Raw genomic sequence first — 20822 nt, forward strand, 5'->3', positions numbered from 1 at the left:
TGTGTTTAATACTTTTAAGCTATTCTCGTACGCTAAGTCAATTAGTTTTTCACCATTTCTTGTGCGCTTTCCATAGCAGTAGGGTCCTATAATAATTTCCTCACCGAGCTTCCTCTCTCCTATTTATGCGTTGAAATCTCTCATGACAATCATATTTTTATGTGTATGTTCCTTTAAGGTTTTATTTAGTTTTGTATAAAAGGCATCGATTTCCCCTCTACTTGATTGCTCTGTCGGTGAAGAAATTTGAACTATTGACCACATTTCTCTATTTACTGATATATTTAGTACTGCAATCCGTTCCTATATGTCAATTATTTCTTCAATACTTTTTTTAAGCTTTTTTTGTATCAAAAATCCAACGCCATATAGACCTGGTGTTTCACCTTTATAATAAAATATGAAATCGTCATATTCCGCGATAGATTCCCCATGTCGTCGAACTTCGCTAAGCCCAATGATTGTCCAATTGATACACGTCAGGGCTTGACTTAGTTCTTTAGTTCTTTAAACGGCCGTTCCGAATATTCAGTCTATCTCTTACTTGAGATAAAAATCGTAACTATCGTTGACTTTTCTGTCCCAATAAAGTTATCGACGGTAACTCACCTTATCCGTACACGCTGTCTGTCAATGGGACGACGTGTAGCTTACCAGCGATAGAAGTTTGTATGGAAATTTCAATTCACGCGTCCCAATATAAGGCTATAAGAATGAAAATATATTTATAGTCACGATTCAAAAGCGCTTATATTTAGCCTAATTGAATAAAGTTTCTTTAACTTTGACTTTGGAAGTCCTCCGTTGCTATGGCTCCAATAATTAGAAAGAAAGAAAGAAAAATTTATTCCATGCCACATGCCACTAACTAAATATGCTTTGTAGCAAAAGAAAAAGCCGAAACTCAGCTTATGCTGTAAACCAATACTGGCTGCAGCGCTGATTTTCAGCATCTACCTGCTTAACTGTCGGAGTGCCAGTTAACAATAAAATTTTAAAAAGAAAATAAACACATTAAAATACTTACCTGTCTGCCATCTTTAATATAAAAATAATTTTGTAAACATATTATATACATAGCATACTATAAATGTTATGAATGTGATAGAACAGAATATATATATATATTAAAGGATTGTACAGTGTATATGCGACTAAGGTTGGTTTTTTGTAGCATTGTTTAATTACAGTTTTCGATTAGAGATATCTGAAATTCTCCATATTCCTCCACCTATCCCGGTGATTTCTATTTCTAAGGTTGAAGGATTATTTGAAAGCAATTTAGCTATTGGGTTGGTTCGGCGTTGGTTAGTAAAGTGCTGTATGTTTATGTTGTTTATGATACAAGGGCTCAAACGCAGGTAAAAATATGAGATGCACTTTGACGTCGTCTGAACAAATGAAATAGATTTCAAATGTTTTTTGGGTCACTCAAGTTATCAATTTTTACTCTATCCAAATAATTTAAAAGGAAATTAATCCGAGATTATCTACACGTCGTTGCATTCGATGGAACCACTGAGAAAAGCAGTAGGCCCATTTTTCCTTAGGGGTCTCTTCTATGGCATTTTCGTACGCTTTTACCGCATCTACAGGGCTCGTAAAGCGAATACCTCGAATATTATCTTTAGTTCTTGGGAATAAATAAAAGTCGCAGGGCGCCGGGTCAGGACTGTATGGCAGATGACTCATTATCTCGACACCTGCCATAGTCAAATATTCAACAGTCCGTTTTGCGGAGTGCGCTGAAGCATTGTCGTGGTGAAGGAGGATTTTGCTTCGAGGGCGCTGCTGTCGAATTTTTTCCAAGACAACAGGCAAACAGCGATTGACATACCAGTCTGCAGTAGCTGTCCTTCCATCTTCTTGCACAACTATCGCGAAATGACTTTTCCGACCAAAGAATGAGGCAATCATCTTTTTTCCTTGACTTCTTCCTTTCTTTACCTTAGTTGGCCGATCCTTGAAAGGAAACACTCACTGAGCTGAGTGTCTTTTGGTTTCGGGTTCGTAGCAATATATCCAGATTTCATCACCGGTGACGATGTCAAATACAGTATTTGAGTCATCACCGTTGAACTTCTCTAACATTTGGCGACACCAGTCCATGCGAAGGTATTTCTGGTGGTTGGTTAAAGTACGGGGAATCCATCTAGTACAAAGCTTCCTGACGCCTAAATGTTCGTGTAATATTTTTCTGAACTTGACTCATACCAATGCCACGGCTTGCCCGTATCTGCTGATAGGTCACTCTCTTATCTTCCTCTATCATGCGTCGCACATCACTGATGTTATCTTCAGTAGTCGCTGTTAAAGGACGTCCCTCATGCGGATCATCATTGAGATTGCTACGGCCATGTTTTAACTCGTCAAACCAATTGTTAATACTTGCACGAGATGGGGCTGTATTAATAAATGCTTATCGCAGCTTATCATAGCTTTGTTGTTAAGTAAGCACACGACGAAAGCCATAATAAATCATTGTCCGAAAATTTTCTCGCGTTATGTTTATTTTCACGGGTAACAAGAGTTTAAGATTTGCCGCCAATTCATAAAAACAAATGACAAATGAATGCAATATAATACATTAGTTTACCAGTGTTCTAAAATTGAAATTCAAAAAAAGATTTCACTAGCAATGTTTCTAACTAGCCAGTTCTAAACATTTTCAGTGTAACCCACGTATTATATATCGGATATCATTATTCATGCTATATCTTGTTTCAGGGCGTCTGGATGCGCAAAATATATGAGAACTATAAGCACCCCTACTTGGGTGTGTGGTGGTTCTGGAGACCAGCTCTGATTGTCAACTCACCGGATATCGCTCGTAATATTCTTGTCAGAGATTTTCCTGTATTTCGGGATAGATTTCTTAGCTCGGGAAAGACAGACCCTATTGGAAGACTCAATTTGTTTACTACAAATGTAAGTTTTTTGTGTTATCTTTTTTATATTATCTGTTAATTTTAGCTTTAGCTAATTCTTTAGCATTAGAGGTTAATAAAATATGCGTATTAACTAATTAATTTGTTTTAACTTAGTTATTTTTGACTGTATTGTCTCTTATGGTATATTGTTATGGGACAACGAAACTTAGTAACGATTTTTGTGGGACAGAAGATGGAAAGTATTTTAATATCTATAATATTTTACTAGTGGGAGGCTCCTTTGCACCGGATGCCGTCTAGATTATGGGTACACACCACAACGGCGCCTATTTCTGCCGTCAAGCAGTAATTTATAATCATGACTGTGTTTCGGTCTGAAGGGCGCCGTAGCTGAAATTACTGAGCAAATGAGACTTGACATCTTATGTCTCAAGGTGACGAGTGCAGTTGTAGTGCCGCTCCGAATTTTTGGGTTTTTCAATAATTCTGAGCGGATTGTAATGGGCAGGGCGTATCAATTACCATCAGCTGACCGCCCCGCTCGTCGCTTCGCTTATTTTCATAAAAAAAATCTCAAGATTTATTGCCATTAATTTTAACTGTTTATTTTATGTGACAGCATACAATATGAAAGAACAATAATATTTTTCTCTGTAATTGCAATATTCATTAATTCAAATTAATAGCATAAACAAATATTTCTTATTGTGCCTACTACTCGGGTTATTCCGGAGAAGTGTACCTACAACATTTAAATTCACAAATAAAATTTGAAAACAAAATTTTATCAACGATGCGGGACTCAAACCCACGACCTCTGGCGTTCCGTGCCAGTGCTCTAACCAACTGAGCTAACCGTTCGTGTGACGTATCGGCATAAAAACTTGTATGATTTGTTCAACTCTCAGGTTGTGCAACAATCTGTCATTCGGAAACGTCAACAAGGGCACACCATTACTTGCTCACTCCAAGTTATTTAATTCATAAATAGTGTAAAGGGTTACCGTTCTTGTCAAAAACTTTTATTACCTTAATCTAAAGAAAGTTAGTAAACCAGTGGCATAAACAGAATTACAGAAAGTGTTCAAATAGTGCAACAATAATCAATATAATTTGAAAACTAAGTGTCGAAACCATTATAAACATTTGTAACTACCTACAAGTTTATTCGTCGCGTCGCGAGCTCGCCGTCGCGGTCGCCTTGTCGCTGACTCGTGTACCACGAAACTGTGATTTTCGAACGATAGCGACTGTCGCAATTGTAGCGGATCTATTGGTAAAGGTTTTTTTTTATAATATGAATTCGAAACAAAATATTCGTTGTGCTGCTTGTACAAATACTATTACTGATAAGAGATACATAAGTTGCTCTGAATCAAAATGTGTAAAACGATTTCATCTTACTTGTGTAAATATCACAAGTATACACACCGATGTGAAAAATACCTGGGTATGCCCAGATTGCTCATCTGTGACTAAAAAGGGCGCAGATAATATAGTGCAACACCAACTCAAAGAGATGAAAACGTTACGATCAGGAAACCTAAAGTGACTAACCCCACTTCAGTGAACCAATCGCAAGAACCACCGTCACCCTTAACGATGTTGACAGATGAAATCCTAACTATACACGAAACACACACACAACATATAACACAACACAAAACACTCACGCTACCTTCCAAACACCAACTGTTTTATCACATTTAAATATTCACTTCACCTGTTATATCTCTCATAAATACTTAACCGAACTACTTAATTTAAGTAAATTACATATTATATATTATACTACGTCTGGACTATCTTGGCAAACGTTCAGTATGGATATTTTTCCAAATCTTATGATTGATAACCATGACAATGGCTAATTCGGAAATTCTTAGAGAACTCGATACGCCCGATGACTTTTGCCATATTGCACATAGTCCTGACTGTTGTAGAACTCTTGTTAAAACTAAATTTGATATTAAAATTCTGACCTTTAATATCAGAAGTATCCAACGTAATTTCGACAGCTTTTTGGTGACCCTGTCTAGATTTAGTATGCTTTTTGACTTATAGTATTGACTGAATGCTGGATACATGAGGACTCTACCATACTGCAAATAGAGGGACACAATTTTTTTAAGAACTTATAAATACATAAATAGAGCAGGAGGCGTAGTTGCTTATGTAAATGAACGTTGGTCACCGCAAGTTGATGAGCCCGTTTTTGAAGATGCAAATTGCTTAAAAATTACTTTAATAAATTAACTTGTCGTACTAGCGCTGTATCGATCGCCGTCATTTATAAATACATCGCCTTTTCTAGATTCTCTAGCTACGGTAATCCAAGATAATAAAGATGCTCGTTGTGTAATTGTTGCTGGGGATATTAATATTAATATTTGCTCTAATGATGACAGTCAAATGGCTACTTGCGCGAAATATTTTTGTTTGTTAGCATAGCTAAACCTTCAGCCTATCGTAAATAAACCTACACGAATTAATTCGTGCCTAGATCACATTCACGTAACTTCTAAGTACAACTCGGAGTCAGTTATTTACAAATCAGATATTACAGATCATGACATTGTAATTGCCGGAATAGTAACTAAAGATACCAAACAACACAAAACTTGCAGACTCACAAAGAATTATAATCTAGAGCGCATTGTAGAAGAATTAAGACAGGCTGACTGGACAGAAGTCTATAATAGCAATGATATAAACAAAGCAGTATCTGTTTTTGATACTATTCTAACAAACATTATAAGCAAACATTTAATAGAGAAACGAATAAGTCGATCCAGAATTACTTTCAAGCATTGGATGACGCCTGGTCTAATTAGGTGTGCTAGGCACAAAGATCGCTTACATTTACCCTTACGTTATAATCCCAACTATAACACGGTCAGACTCATTTACACACGTTACCGAAATTTTTACTATGATCTTTTGCGAAAACTAAAACACAAACACGAGTCATTTGAATTGGAAAAAAATAAACACGACCCTAAAAAGCTCTGGAAGAGTATAAGAACAATTTCCCACACCAAGCAAATAAATCAAGTACCACTAGAACTCACCAATATTAAAGATACTGTAACGGAATCTCTGGATTATTCCAATGAATATTTTGCAGGCATAGGTAAAACTCTTGCAAACAAGATACTCACAGCATGCAATGAAACAGAAGATTCACTCGCTAGTAAGATAATACTCGAAAATACTCCAGCGCAATCATTTTTCTTAGGACCCACTGATGAAGGAGAAATTGAATCCTTGATAAGTAACTCTAATCTTGACAGTACTCCTGGACTGGATGGAATATCAAACCGCCTTTTGAATACTAGCAAAAAATATATTACTCCCCCCCTGACAAGCATATGTAATCTATGTTTATCTCAAGGCATTTTTCCTACTGCCTGGAAAATAGCTGCTTCCTATTCATAAGTCGGGTAACAAATTGAATCCTACGAACTATAAGACTTATTATATTCTTTATTAGGATCATTCTCAAAAATTTTGGAATAACTAGTACACAAGCGATTGACAAGTTTTCTTGACGCACATAAAATAATATCTGACAGACAAGTCGGGTTTCGCACTAAAAAATCAACGGAAAACGCTGTAGACTTAGTAACAAAAATTATTTTTTCCAAACTAGATAAGCAGCAAGCATGTATCGGTGTATTTTTAGACCTCGCGAAGGCTTTTGATATGGACCAAATATAATGTAATATTATGTGATAAAGTGTCTGTATATAATAAATAAATAAAAATAAATAAAATAAATTTAAATTTAAGAGAATTATTAAAATACTACTGGACCCGACAGACGTTGTCCTGTATACACGTCTTAAACTTGAAATTCGGTCCAACCGTTAGGAGGAGTTCGCTAACATACACATGAGCAGAAGAATTATATGATATGGACGGAATTGAGAATCTAACCCAATCTCAAATTCACTGGAACACACAAAAAAATCATCAAAATAGATCCAGCCTTTAAGGAGGTAGTTCAATTGTCAATCTAAACCATCGTCGAATCCACCTGAAGACACACAAAAAGTTTCATCAAAATCGGTCAAGCCGTCTAGGAGGAGATCAGTGACATACACACGCACACAAGAAATATATATATTAAGATATTGCGTTTTTGCATACATATAAATTTCAATTATAATACAATTGAGCTTAAAAAATAAATGATTTTCCCGCGGACTTTTATTTGACGTAAGATGTTAATGTCAGGTTGGGGTCAATTCTTTCCTGATTTTGTCAGTGCACTAACTAATAAAAATAAAAAATAAATTAGAAAAAGGTTATCCCTATAGGCCATCCCTGCAACTTCCCGCTAATTCCATACCTAAACACTTCAAATTGTACTTATTACGATTTTGTAATTCGTGTTATTTTGAGCTCGTAGAGCTGTTTAAACACATTTTTTTAATTTTCAAACGGCCGAATTTTTGAATAAATGAGCCAATTTTCACGCGGATGGCAGCATTCGACGCAGCTTTTTTGAGCCTCATAAAGAAACTTTGAGTTTCAAGTGATCGAATTTGGAATTTTGAAGTAATAATAAGTCAACGATAACTCACCAACGACTCAACCGATTTTGATCGTGACGTGGTTCTTTGATGTTAAGAGAGATTTTTAAATCGATTGGTAAAGCTGTTTATAAGTAATTCCAAAAAAAAAACACATATGAAAAAATCTGATGAATGCTCGATTTTTAAGAAACGGGGTAAACCAATAACTTCCCGATTTCTTAAAATATCAACTTTCTTACCGGGAAGTTAAAAAAATTTAATAAAATTTTGAATCATTAGCCCTCTTTACAGAATTACAAACTATGAATTGATTCATGATAAGTAAATGTATTCAAAGGAAGTTTATTTAATCTCCAATATGTACATCAAAATATTGCTTGAGAAAGTAAAAAAAAGTAAGCTATCATTTGATAATGTCACAGTAAGAACTTGAATAAATTAATCAACTTTTTACTAAACCAAAGTGAGCCCTGCCCTAGTCTGATGATGTCGAACCATCAATTGTTTTAAATGAAAATTTACGTTTACATAATACCAATCTATACTTGGATACATTTTGTATCAATGTTATTAATTAAGTTCGCCTAAATACTATCAATAATGAAATTAACTCAATAAAATTTCATTGTAGGATCCACTCTGGTCGTGGATACGTCGTCGCCTGGCTCCAATTTTCACAGCATCGAAGTTGAGAGCCTTGCAAAATTTGTTTGATACGAAGTCCAAGGAATTGATTCAACGCATCAATAATGAGAAGGATAAAACTAAAATTAATTTAAAAGTAAGTACCACCAACAGACAATATTACACAGGTGAAATTATTACTGATAATTATTTGTTTATTATATTTTTAAGGGAAACAAATAGTATAAAAAATAATTACATTACAAATCTTATAAGTCGTTCTCAAGCAAATGACGTTTGCACAGATATCAAATACATGATTTAAGCTTACCAACACGATATGATAATAGCATATGAAAATTTTGAATATAAAACGAACTTAATGGTACTATACAATAAAGCAATGAGTACTTATGAAATTAAAAGTAATAAGTATACAACCAACAAAGTAACAAGTAATAGAGCAAAACTACCTATTATAAACTAAGTTTTACAATTTTTTTTATAACTATTATATTTAAGGCGAAAGTGATTCACAATATTTCAAATTAAAATTGTTACATGGATGAGTTACAAAATTATTCGAAGCATTATGGAATTTTTAACATTTTAATCGGGTCAAGGGGTTGATGGAGTGTAATAAAGTCTATCATCGTTTGGATAATTGTTCTAATGTGATGAAAATTATATAACTGTGCTTCCCCGGCACGTAAAAATAAAGTCCTGGGCCCAAGAACGACAAGAGGTGACGAAGGGCTTTTTCCATGTGGGTGAGTCACTTTGCTGTCCTGTGATAACAGCATGAACGGGCTGGGCCAGACTCACCCGGATTAAGTACCACACTTGTACAGAAAATCAGGGTGAAGTAGTGCCCTAGTGCCGTTATGTTACACATAGCTGAACTGATGCCCATGCGCCGCCCGGCACTGGTACAAAATTAACTATATTTTTTGCGTCACGTCGGTGAGTGTAGGTGTTTTGAAGCTTGCGAGTATCCAAAATAGATAATGCAGAAATGGATTGTGTGTAATTGAGCCCTTCTAGTCGTAATCGTAGTCTAAGTTGACTACGATTGCAGCCGAAGTTGAGTTGTTATTGGGCATGTTAATGGCGAATGGGTTAGGTGACGCCCCACAGAATTATACATACTATAATTTTTTATTCGTTTATGGTCTTTCCTAACGGTTGAGTTGACAACGCGGCTCGAAGACGTCAATATTCACATCTCGTCCTTATTGGATCTTCTGCTACTGCTATGAGTCCGATATTTAGCAGGGCTCAGTTGATACCCCCTCGAAGCGTCCAACCATTGGTTGTTTATGTGTGTCTGAAACTCACGTATGAGTATCAGAGTTACACTTTCTGAGCACGATGGGAGGAATGCCATCTGGCCCGCTCGACTTCTTACGTCCAAGGAAAACATATCTCGCTGGACAGTTTTCTGTCTGAACTGTACTTCGACCTTCTCTTTTGTCCTATGACCGGGTGTCATCCCCTATATGTAGCGTTAGTAGGGATGATTGGCAGAAGTTACCAAGAGCAGCTTTCGACAATACCCAGAACTTTCGTGTTAAAAACGGTAATCTTGAACAATGCTCATCTATTTTACGAAGTGCTTTGACTTTGTACGGACGATTCGCCGCTTCAAGAATGTGATGGCACGGTTGTCTTTCCGTGTGCTAACGCAGGCCTCAAGAATCTAGGTGCAGCCTCAAAATTGGAGAAATAGACCGACAGCAGATACCTCTCTAACAAGCACACATATGTAGACGTAAAGCAAATATTATACTCAATTTTATAGCCAGGGGTAAATGCTCTGTGTTACTCGGTTGTCGGCTGTGTCATATTTGTTTTCCGATTAACGAATAACAAGGACGGTTTCACCACGTCTTGGTGGTGGTATCTTGAAAAAAAAAAAAGTACATAAACTCACCTAAAAGCGGTCAACGCTCCTTTGATTCCTCTGATAATGTGGTGATCAGTTACCATTAAGTGACCGTGAACTCATTTGTAATATATAAAAATTTTTGTTCCCTTTAATCTGATATTTGAAGGTAATAAATTTTAACACTGTAATAATCTTCTGGATGGCCAACAATCTAGTCTCCTGTTGTGTCTTTTAGATTGTATTCACTGACTTCACAACGGACATTATTGGGATAGCCTCATTCGGTATTGCAAGTGACTCAACACTAACAGGGGAGAGCCCTATGAGGACGGTCACTCATGGCTTCATGAAATTCGACCTCTACAGAGGCTTATGTTGGAGCAGTATATTCTTCTGGCCAGAATTGGTTGATATATTCAGGTTCGTATGACTTGATGCAACTGCTTCATTTATTCTTCTGGGAGAATACTTTGCAGAATAACGATGTAGCGTCAGCGGAAAGTTATGAAGCGATAGAATATATTTTTGTTTCGATTTTCATCCATAATTCTTCATAGCGATACGATGTGTCCGTTCTTGAGCCTGTCCAAAAACAATTGTCAAACTTTTTAATTTCTAATGAAGAACGATCGACAGACACATCTTCCAAACAAAACTTTTCTTGAATATAAATTGGAATTTCCTCTATTTTATTAATTTTACTTTTCTTTCAATCTTTTATTCTGAGCTTCTATTGTTTTAATTTGCATTCACCCTAAAACAATATAACAATACGATAGATGGCGTATCATAAAAAAGTCTATGAGCCCATTCTTAAATAAACAACAATACACTATAAATTTACTTAGCAGTCAATACAGGGAGCTTTTATTTTTCATATTAAAAAAATCTATGACTTTATTTTTTTTTTAACATCTATTTTTCGTCAATAGCGGCAAAAATAAGCTTATAAATGATCTTTGAGTTATTTGATGAAGATTAATTGTGGAACCTATGGCATTCTCATAAAAACACCTTTGAATATTAAAATATTATAGAGATTAGACTAAAATATCATTTCTTTTTCTCTTTTCGATTTCTCCAGATTTTCATTTTTTCCTAAATCAACTACCGATTATTTTTTGAGAATTTTTCGAACTATTGCGCAAGAAAGAGCAAATAAAGGGGATGACGAACCTAAAGATCTTATGGATGCTTTGTTGGAGCTAAGAAATAAAACAATTGATGATGATCAAGGTAAGGAAATAAATCATTCGTACATTTCTCGTTGAGGCCGGCAACGTTACTCAGATACCTTCGGTTTCGTAAGAGAGTATAGCGGTGGTGATCACTTAACATCTGACTGTTACGATTATTTGTTCACCCATACTAGAAAAATACTTATAATCTGTATGCAAAGAATACTAACTTTTGCATGGAGGAGATACAGTTTTAGTGTACCTTATCTCTACGAACCCTCGTGGAATCCCATCGGTGTTCGTTTGTAAAGACCCTTTTTACCCGTGGAATTCCAACTAACATGAATTACCTATGTAGTCCCTGAAGCGGCGAGAGAATTGAGCTTGTATATTAATCAATCCAAGCCGCCGAATTCCACCTTCGCACGACACGCCACAAGTAAGGTTATCATCCTCACCATCTGGATGTGTGGCGGTCCTCCACAGTGCGGAATTCAAGGAGCTTTCTTCCACGTACTACAAAGCTGTGGAATGAACTTCCTTGTGCGGTGTTCCCGGGACGATACGACATGGGTACCTTCAAAAAAAGCGCGTACACCTTCCTTAAAGGCCGGCAACGTTCCTGTGATTCCTCTGGTGTTGCAAGAGATTAACCGGACCAGAAACGGACCGACATCAGATACTTCTCTAACAAGCACACGTATGTAGACGTAAAGCAAACATTATACTCAATTTTATACCCAGGGGTAAATGCTCTGTGTTACTCGGTTGTCGGCTGTGTCATATTTGTTTCTCGATTAACGAATAACAAGGACGGTTTCACCACGTCTTGGTTGTGGTATCTTCAAAAAAGTACATAAACTCACCTAAAAGGCGGTCAACGCTCCTTTGAATCCCCTGATAATGTGGTGATCACTTAACAACAGGTGACCCGTACGCTCGTTTGTCCTACTATTCCATAAAAAAAATCTATAATTCCAAGATTCACACCGCAGGCAAATCAAACAAGAAGGTAGTTCTTCAATCATTGTCTGAAGAGTAACAAAATTCCAATACCTTAATTTGTTTACTTATAGCCCTTCAATGTGTTCTTTTTGATAACTTTATCTAAATAAATAATTTCAATAAATCGTTTAAATTGTTTATACACAAAATTAATCTGTTATAATATATGGACGTCATGCAACCTTCAACCGCCCTGTCAGCTAAACGTCTGGTAACTCATCATCCATACATCTTTGGTATGATTCAACTTTCCAGGCGTATTTTATTTTTAAAATAAAATATAATTTGTATATTTAAGCCCAGAAGTGAGGGAAATCACAAAAAAAACAAATTATTTTGTCTCGTTAAAAATCACCAGTGGGCTCCTTAACAGTAACACAACGGCGCCTATTTATGCCGTGAAGCAGTAATGTGTAAACATTACTCTGTTTCGGTCTGAAAGGCGCCGTAGCTAGTGGAATTACTGGGCAAATGAGACTTAACATCTTATGTCTCAAGGTGACGAGCGCAATTGTTGAGCCGCTCAGAATTTAAGAAGAGCCTGCTGAGCGGCATTACATTGTATTGGGCAGGGCGTATCAATTTCTCGTCCCTTTTTTCATAAAAAAAATCACATTTGTTTATCTTCTAACCAGTGAAACTTATCTTAAGCTGACACATATAAGAAAGCAGTGTTGATGTATTTTATTTTATTTATTTTAGACATAGAAGTATCTGAAGACGTCATAGTCGCTCAAGCTGCTGTTTTTGTATTGGGAGGATTTGATACTTCTGGAAATACACTTACTATGGCCATATATGAATTAGCGCATCACCCCCAAATTCAAGTAAGAATTCATTTCACAGTAACGAAATTCATTCTATAATTGTTGTCATATTGAAACATTCCACTTTATTTAAATAAATAATAAGAATTAGATTACGAAAAGATTTTGAAAAAATTTTGATCCCTTGTATTTAATTTGTTCTATCTGCATGTATTACATACACACACACAAACACACACACTTTCTTTTTAATTTAGAATTAATTAATTATTAAATTAAATTAAAGTTATTCAATTAAATTGTTATTTTACAGTATTTTCAAAATTTGAGTAGTTAAATGATTTTTTGTTAATTGCACTATTTGATCCCACGATACAGTCTCCGACTAGTGTGTCGATTGAACGACTATCACAATGTAGTCATTTAAATAAGCTTGTAAAATATTTAAACTTATTGTTATTTAAATGAAAAATACATTATTCTTATTTGTTGAGTCATATTAGTATTTTTTCAAAATTATTTAGATTTCTGATGTTGATTGATTATCAAAAATCGATATTTGCATAGAAAAGCAGATGTGCTTTAGTTATTATGATTGATGGTAAGTTTAATTCATACACACCTCTCACCTCATTTCTCAAAAGCTTTCTGTACAGCAGTGCCATGAACAATTTAGTCACCGCACATTATTTGTACGATTATCCTAAAAGTACATGATAGTATTACTCCTAGGTATCCTAGAGCCTACTAGAGTAATCAGAACTTCAAAACCTATTTTCCAGTCAATAATTACTAAACTAAGTTCAGACCACTTATAAAACAAGCCCACTGAGTTTCTTGCGCCCGTTTTTCTCAGATCTCAGGATTTTCGAATGGGTGCTAGTTTTTGGCGTTCAATAAGTTATAAAAATATTATTGTAATTTAAAATATTTGAATTTCAATTTATCAATTTAATGACTTAATTATGAGTAAAACAATACAGTAATATGTGTGCATTTACAATTATATAACGTATACATTCTATTAATACATTTTATTAATTATCGGGAACAGTTTGTAAATATTATTGTGTTTTACTTACAGGATAAACTTTATAAAGAAATTAAGCAGGAAGTAGATGATGGAACGGGTATCCTTAACGTAACCAAACTTGCAGAAGCCACGTACTTGAATTGTGTTATCAAAGGTAATTGTGAATATAAGCTCTGAAGTTATTTACAGACATTCCGCAATAGCCTAAACCAGCGTTTCCCATTTTCCAGACCAGACGAACAAAATAAAATACCGGGTCGCAACATTCTTGGCTTGCCTTAGAACTTTCGTTATTTTCTGCGACCTTGGATTCTTTAGGAAACACTTAGCAGCACTTTGCACTAACAGTGCAAAGTTTGGGTCTGCACAGGATGCCGGCTAGATTATGGGTACCACAACGGTGCCAATTCCTGCCGTGAAGCACTAATGTGTTTTGCATTACTGAGTTTTGGACAGAACAGCGCCGTAGCTAGTGAAATTACTGGTCAAGCTGTTATGTCTCAAGGTGACGAGCGCAATTGTAGTGATGCTCAGAATTTTTGGGTTTTCCGAGCATCCTGAGCGGCACTGAAATGTAATGGATAAGGCGTATCAATTCTCGTCCTGCGTCCTGCTCGTCTCGTCCCTTGTTTTCATAAAAAAAAGAGAATTAATAGATGGTACCAAAGTATATGTTAGGAATAAAACGTATTATTTTACCCTAATGGAACCAGCTTGGGTTTAAAAGTATAAAGTGAGTAAGGAAAGGGTAGTGTGAAAATTTCCGGGCAATGGCAGAACAATGTTTGGGTAACACTTACCGAAACTTTTGAAACTAATAAGTTTATTACAAAATTGTGATGAACTCATTTCCTAAACCGATTGAGAAAAAGATGGCAGATGTTAGTTTGCTATATATATCTCTTACCATTACTGTCCAGTAACTCTGCTTCTTATATCTTTAGAATCACTTAATCTATGTTATGACCACCCAACCCAACTGTCGAAGATCGGATAAAGCATTGAATCAGACTTCGTTCTTAATTAGCTTTTAAGTATGAGTATGATATGAGTATCTCTTAAGAAAGTTCTTAAATATAATCGTTATTATAACTGAAATATTAACTGACTTATTTAATTTTCGCAATTTGCAGAAACACTACGAAAATTTTCTCCAATGGGTTGGTTAGATAGAGTAGCAATGAACGACTATAGAGTTGACGAAAACCTGATCATATCGGCGGGTACTCCAGTATATATCAACGCCATCGGAATGCAGTATGATCCAGAGCTTTTTCCAGAGCCAGAACGTTTTATTCCAGAGAGATTTTTGCCAGAAAATAAGATGGATATTAAAAGTTTTACTTACCTGCCTTTTGGTGATGGACCACGCAATTGCATAGGTAAATTTATTTCACATAACGTTTAATTTGCTTCATTCATATGATGGTCCCGATATATTTGACTACGACTACTTAGATGACGCTATATATTTGGTCACTTTCGGTGAATCGATGTATATGGTAACGATAGTCTTTGCAATGTTTTTGAATACAATAGGATGACGCAATATCTATGACGCTGACGGCTTTATCGATATGTGGATATGTTACTTTATCCATGTCATATCAATATCCAAAATTAGGCCTAGTTATCATTATAGTCGTTATAGTATTATAAGTTTGTTATCGCTTTGATAAGCACAAAATACTTCTTTATAAAAGTAACAATTCATATTTCATACTATAAACTAATTAAAAAAAAATCTGTTTCATTTATACTGGTATCTTGATACACTTGTACCGATGTTTTAAAACTTTTTTCACAAAATAATGGCTCAGTCACTCCTTCATAGCTAATACCCCACCAAACCATCACTGAATTCGGAAAGGGCCCGCTTTGCACACTGTCGAAAAATTTTTCTGTGACCTTCCTTTGCGTACCGCTTTAGTAGTTCTTTCGATTTTACCACCCTATTCTTTTTTAAATTATCAGTTAAGAAATGACCAGTACGTTCCTCATAGATTGCAAGTCCTAAATATTTTTTTAAAATACGGTTCATGGTTCTAGGTGCTATGTTCATCTCTTGACATAAAAATCTTTTGCTTTCGGACAGGATTTCTTCGAATTCTTTCCCTTACTGTTTTGATCACCTTTCTCGTACGAACGCTACGTGGACGGCCGGAACATTTTCTGTCACAAACAGAGGACGTCTCATTGTATCTATTAATAGCCCGGTACACAAACATTTTAGTCTTAAAAATTGCATTTGGCTCCATACCTACTTTGTGTAATGCAATCACAGCGATTCGGTTCTCTTTATCACGCGCTCCATTTTAATATCACAAAATATTGTACAATGTATCGGCGCTAAAATGAGAAATCTCAATGAACAATCATAATATGAAAATGACAGATTCCAAATTCAAATGTAATGTTTTTTTATCAATTGTAACAGTATTTATGGCCAGACAAAGTATATTTCCCCAGCAATAAACTTTAAATTTTTATATGCAACGGTATTTTATAATGTAATTGTCGCATCATAATTAAGCAAGTTCTGACTGAATTGTTCATTTTCTTCACCAAGAGAGTGAATTCCACGCGGACGAAATCACGGGCACCAGCTAGTACTAAAGATCATATCACCGATCTGACGAACCGATGTGATTGTTAAGAAACTGTTCAATTGAAAAAAAAAAAAATATTTCAGGTCAAAGATTTGGCTTAATGACACTACGGCATGCTATCTCCCGGATCATCCTGAATTATAAATTGGAACCTGTTCCTGGATCACCACTTCCAAATGAGATTGAGATTGAGAAACGTGGCCTATTTCTTTTCCCTGGAGAACCGTTGCATGTTAAATTTTTGCCAAGAGAATAAATTGTTGAAGATACTTCTATTTTTATTTAAATATCTTATTTGACTAAAAGGAATATCGAGCGAACAGATGGGTTACGCTACACAAACTCTTTATTTTGCCGTTTAATAATAATGATTCGAAAGCCCGTGATACTAATATTATGAAATTTCATTAGAAGCATTTTATCAATACATGAGAGAATTGTCTAACAATAATATATAAATTATACCTGACCTTGTTATTTACAAATTCTAATAATAATTTACAAAATATTAAAAGAAAGGTGTAAACTGTTAGGTCTGAAATCCATTCACACATTTCCATATCAATGGGTAATATTTCACGAGTATTGAAGGGTTAAGATGATATATGTGTGCGAGTATAATAGAAGTGAAACTCTTCAATTTATGTTCCTGGTTCCTACCGTAACCCTTACTTGCTAGTATTGTCTGCCATGCCGAGATTTTTCACAAAATTATTTTGTAGTGATTTCTAAACCCATAAGTATTTGTTTGCTTTTTGGTGATTTGTCAATTAAGATTTATTTGGTTATAGATAAAGAAGGTTCGTTACTAATGTAAGATTTACTTTTTTTATGGTAACAGGAGGACAAAGTAACGTACGGGTCACCTGGTGTTAAGTTATCACAGCCGCCCACATTATCTTGCAAAACCAGAGGAATTACAGGAGCGTTGCCGGCCTTCAAGGAAAGTGTACGCGCTTTTTTTTAAGACAGGCGTAGGCGGGGAGAATGAAACACAATAGGCGATTGAACTTAATGAATATTGTCTACTCAATTATTAACAGGAAATATAGCTTAGGCTTGATTACTGGATAATTAAAGACCCTGATTCGATGGACACTCACTAAGTACGTACTGATTCCGTGCGACCCGCTCGACAACTCGGAAAGTTGTGTCAGATAGTCCGATGCGTCTGTCGTCTGTCAGCGGCTGACTGCAAAAAAAGGCATATTGAAACTGGGTTGCGGTGCTGGGCACAAAAGATCCGAATTGTAAAGTTTTAAAAGGAAATACAACCGTGCCTCCAGATTCTTTGAGCGGCAGATCGCACGTGCGAAATCGAAGCACGTCGTCAAAATCGGCGAGCTGCGTCGTCGTCGAAAGCTGCTCTTGGTAACTTCAACCAGCCTATTGGCCTATGCGGTAAAAAAGAAAGCCAATCTTCTGTGCAGTCTTTTTGCAGTACAGTTCAGACAAAAAACTGTTCTCTGTTTTCTTTGGATGTAAAGAAGTTGAGCGGTCGGGATGGCATTTCTTCTATCGCGCTTAGAACAGGGGCGTGGGAAGCGGCTATCGAAAGTAAGGGAGTAAGCCTGGCTTATTCATATTATTATTATGGCATCCCGAGAGCTTATGCAAGTGGATGACCAGCTTCCTCACTGGGCGCAGTATACAGTTCGCGTTTGACACTGTGGTGTTCGACGGTTATTGCTCGAACCCGAAGCCCGTGATCGATGGAGTTCCCCAAGGCTGTGTGTTATCACCACACTGTTATTTCTGCATTATCAATTATATGTTGGACACCTCCAACAAACATTGATATGCAAATGATGGCCACGCAGGTTTCTCTAGGAAAATCGTCGACCAGTGTTGGAAGCATCTTCCCATCTATCAAGTACCGACTCTCCTGAGAAGATCGCGGAATGGGGTAAAAAGAACCTTCTCCAATTTAACTCCCAGAATTTGGGGGTTTTACACAAGAAAAACCACCACCCGTCAAAAAAAGTACAGCTTACTAAGTGGCCAGCAACGCACCTGAGATTCCTCTGATATTGCATAAGAATGTGGGCGGCGGTAATCACTTAATATCACTCTCGTGGTGACTCGTACGATCGTTTGTCCTCCTCTTCCATAAAAAGGTGTCCGAACTGGTGGTAAGACGTTAATAAACGGTGCCGCACTGTGCCTATTTTCTATACATAAGCCATAATAATGTTTATACACGAGTAAAATCGCGGGACATAGCTATTTTGTTGCAATGAAAAAATTATAAAAAAAATAAACAACCGACTTCATAAACACTATTCCAAAACAATAGATATAATATGAATTAAAAAGTATAAAAATAATTGCGTATTTTTATACAATCTAATTCTAGTTACGAATACTGTTATTTTTGGAATCGGTGTCCTCCGCCGCGACCCGCTCTCGCCTCTCGCCTCCTCACAACTCAAGCACATCTAACCTATAACTATGTATGCAGTTACAAACCTATTTTAGATGAAACTGACTCCAAAAAATACAATATTCGTAACTACAATTAGATTAATTAATTAGATTGTATAAAAATACGCAATTATTTTTACACTTTTGAGTGCATATTATATCTATTGTTTTGGAATAGTGTTTATGAAGTGGGTGGTTTTTGTGTAAAAAAAAATGTTTTTTGTTTTTTAGTGAATTTGAAGTACACTAACTAACAATTTGTCTAAATATGTGTATAAATAAGATACGGCCGAGTATTGTTAATTTGCTCCCTTAGGAGTATTAAATTGAAGAGTTCCGTTACTTTGTCATGGATTCCGTAATCAGAACCTAACCAAACTCTCACCAAACTATCTTTGAAGTATCCATTCCAATAAAAAAAGAATCATCGAAATCGGTTGGCGCGATATTGAGTTATTCGTAAATTTATCATTCACTTTTCTATACGTATGTATAGCAAATTAAAGACTTTTATGGTTTTCTCATGGAAGACATTGTCAGATCTGGACCAATGGACAATACAATGGGACCACAAGGGAAGCACCAGCTTTCAAATAAAAAATGAATTATAAAAATCGGTTCACCCAGTCGAAAGTTTTGAGGTAACAAACATTAAAAAAAAACTACCGACTAATTGAGAACCTCCTCCTTTTTTGAAGTCGGTTAAAAAGATAATTCACTGACGTCGTATATAGCATTATACTATACTATCTATATTTTATTCGCTACAAGTATCTGCTGCAAAAGAATGCGTGTATAGTAACCTCGATTGATAGTGTTTATAATATTATGTGATGTAACTTTTTTATGAAGGTCACATATGTAAGACGTATAATTATTATTTGACGCTGTGAGGAACGTGACTTTAGTAAAGGAGGTACTTTCGGTAAATCAAGCATTCTGAAAGGTGAGTAGATAATATTTAATCGAAAGATTCGTAATAAATATCTTAAATTCAACATGATTTCTGATTTTATTCGATCGACTTTTTTTTTTTTGAGAGGAGGAAATATGGTTACGTATTTACGCCCCGGAACGGGGCGTAATATGTCGGACTCGAGTGTCCGCGTAAGCGGACACCCCATACCGACTAAAACCTCCTCTGTGCTGTTAGCAGCCCTGGCTTTCACAGCGAAGTAGGACGTGGGCCGTGGAGGCCGCAAAGACTACGCAACAAAGTCGCGGGGCGTCTCCTAAGGAGACTCGAACCTCAGACCGGCTGTGTGCTTGTGGGAAGGTGAGAGAATGAAAATGAAGATAAAATGAAGATGAAAGATGAAAAGGTGATAAGAACACACTCGCCGGCGAATGTGGTGATGTTTTGTGTAATGTATGTAAGTGTGTATGTATGTGTGTTTGTATGTATGTACGCAGTGTAAATGTTTGTGTGCATGTATGTTTGTGTTTGTGTCTGTTTGTGGAGTGTGTTTGTGATTGTGTAAGTGGTGTATGTCAGTCCGTCAGTCAATCCGTGTGTGAGTGAGTGTAGTGAAGCGATTACAGGACGAGGACTAACGTCTCGTCGGGTATCAAAACAATGTGTGGTGTATCTAGGGTGCGGGCCGCTGGCCATCGTCAGAGCGACGAGTGCAAGTGGTTTGCGGTGGTTGACCGCGCCTACGCCTGCGAAGGTGGTGTGTGCGTGTCTGTGTCGGTGTTTGTGTGGGTGTCGCGTTCGCGATGGTGATGTCGACATCCGGGTCTACCGTTACGTGTCTGGGACGTCTTATTGGGCTGAGACTATGGTGAAGGGGGGTGTACGCGCATGCCTTCCTAACCAAGATGTTGGGATGGTTAGGCGCCTTGTCATAGAAGCGTCGCGA

At 36.3% G+C, this 20822-nt stretch overlaps 1 protein-coding gene across 9 annotated transcripts in view; it reads left to right on the forward strand.

Annotated features, from left to right (window-relative positions):
* Positions 1–16805, forward strand: part of LOC126968597 (cytochrome P450 6k1-like) — a 54335-nt gene extending 37530 nt beyond the window's left edge. For 2 of the 9 annotated variants that reach the window (XM_050813618.1, XM_050813614.1), the window contains exons 2-9: positions 2728–2928; positions 8064–8213; positions 10180–10364; positions 11029–11180; positions 12830–12954; positions 13979–14081; positions 15061–15309; positions 16620–16805. In XM_050813618.1, coding sequence (XP_050669575.1) covers positions 2728–2928; positions 8064–8213; positions 10180–10364; positions 11029–11180; positions 12830–12954; positions 13979–14081; positions 15061–15309; positions 16620–16792 — 1338 coding nt within the window. In that variant the 3' untranslated portion in view covers positions 16793–16805. The remainder of the gene's footprint in view (positions 1–2727; positions 2929–8063; positions 8214–10179; positions 10365–11028; positions 11181–12829; positions 12955–13978; positions 14082–15060; positions 15310–16619) is intronic. The other 7 variants (XM_050813619.1, XM_050813617.1, XM_050813615.1 and 4 more) reach the window with 7 other exon arrangements.
* Positions 16806–20822: the final 4017 nt, after the last annotated feature.

Source organism: Leptidea sinapis, chromosome 16, assembly GCF_905404315.1.
Source record: "Leptidea sinapis chromosome 16, ilLepSina1.1, whole genome shotgun sequence".
Classification (NCBI taxonomy): Eukaryota; Metazoa; Arthropoda; class Insecta; order Lepidoptera; family Pieridae; genus Leptidea; species Leptidea sinapis.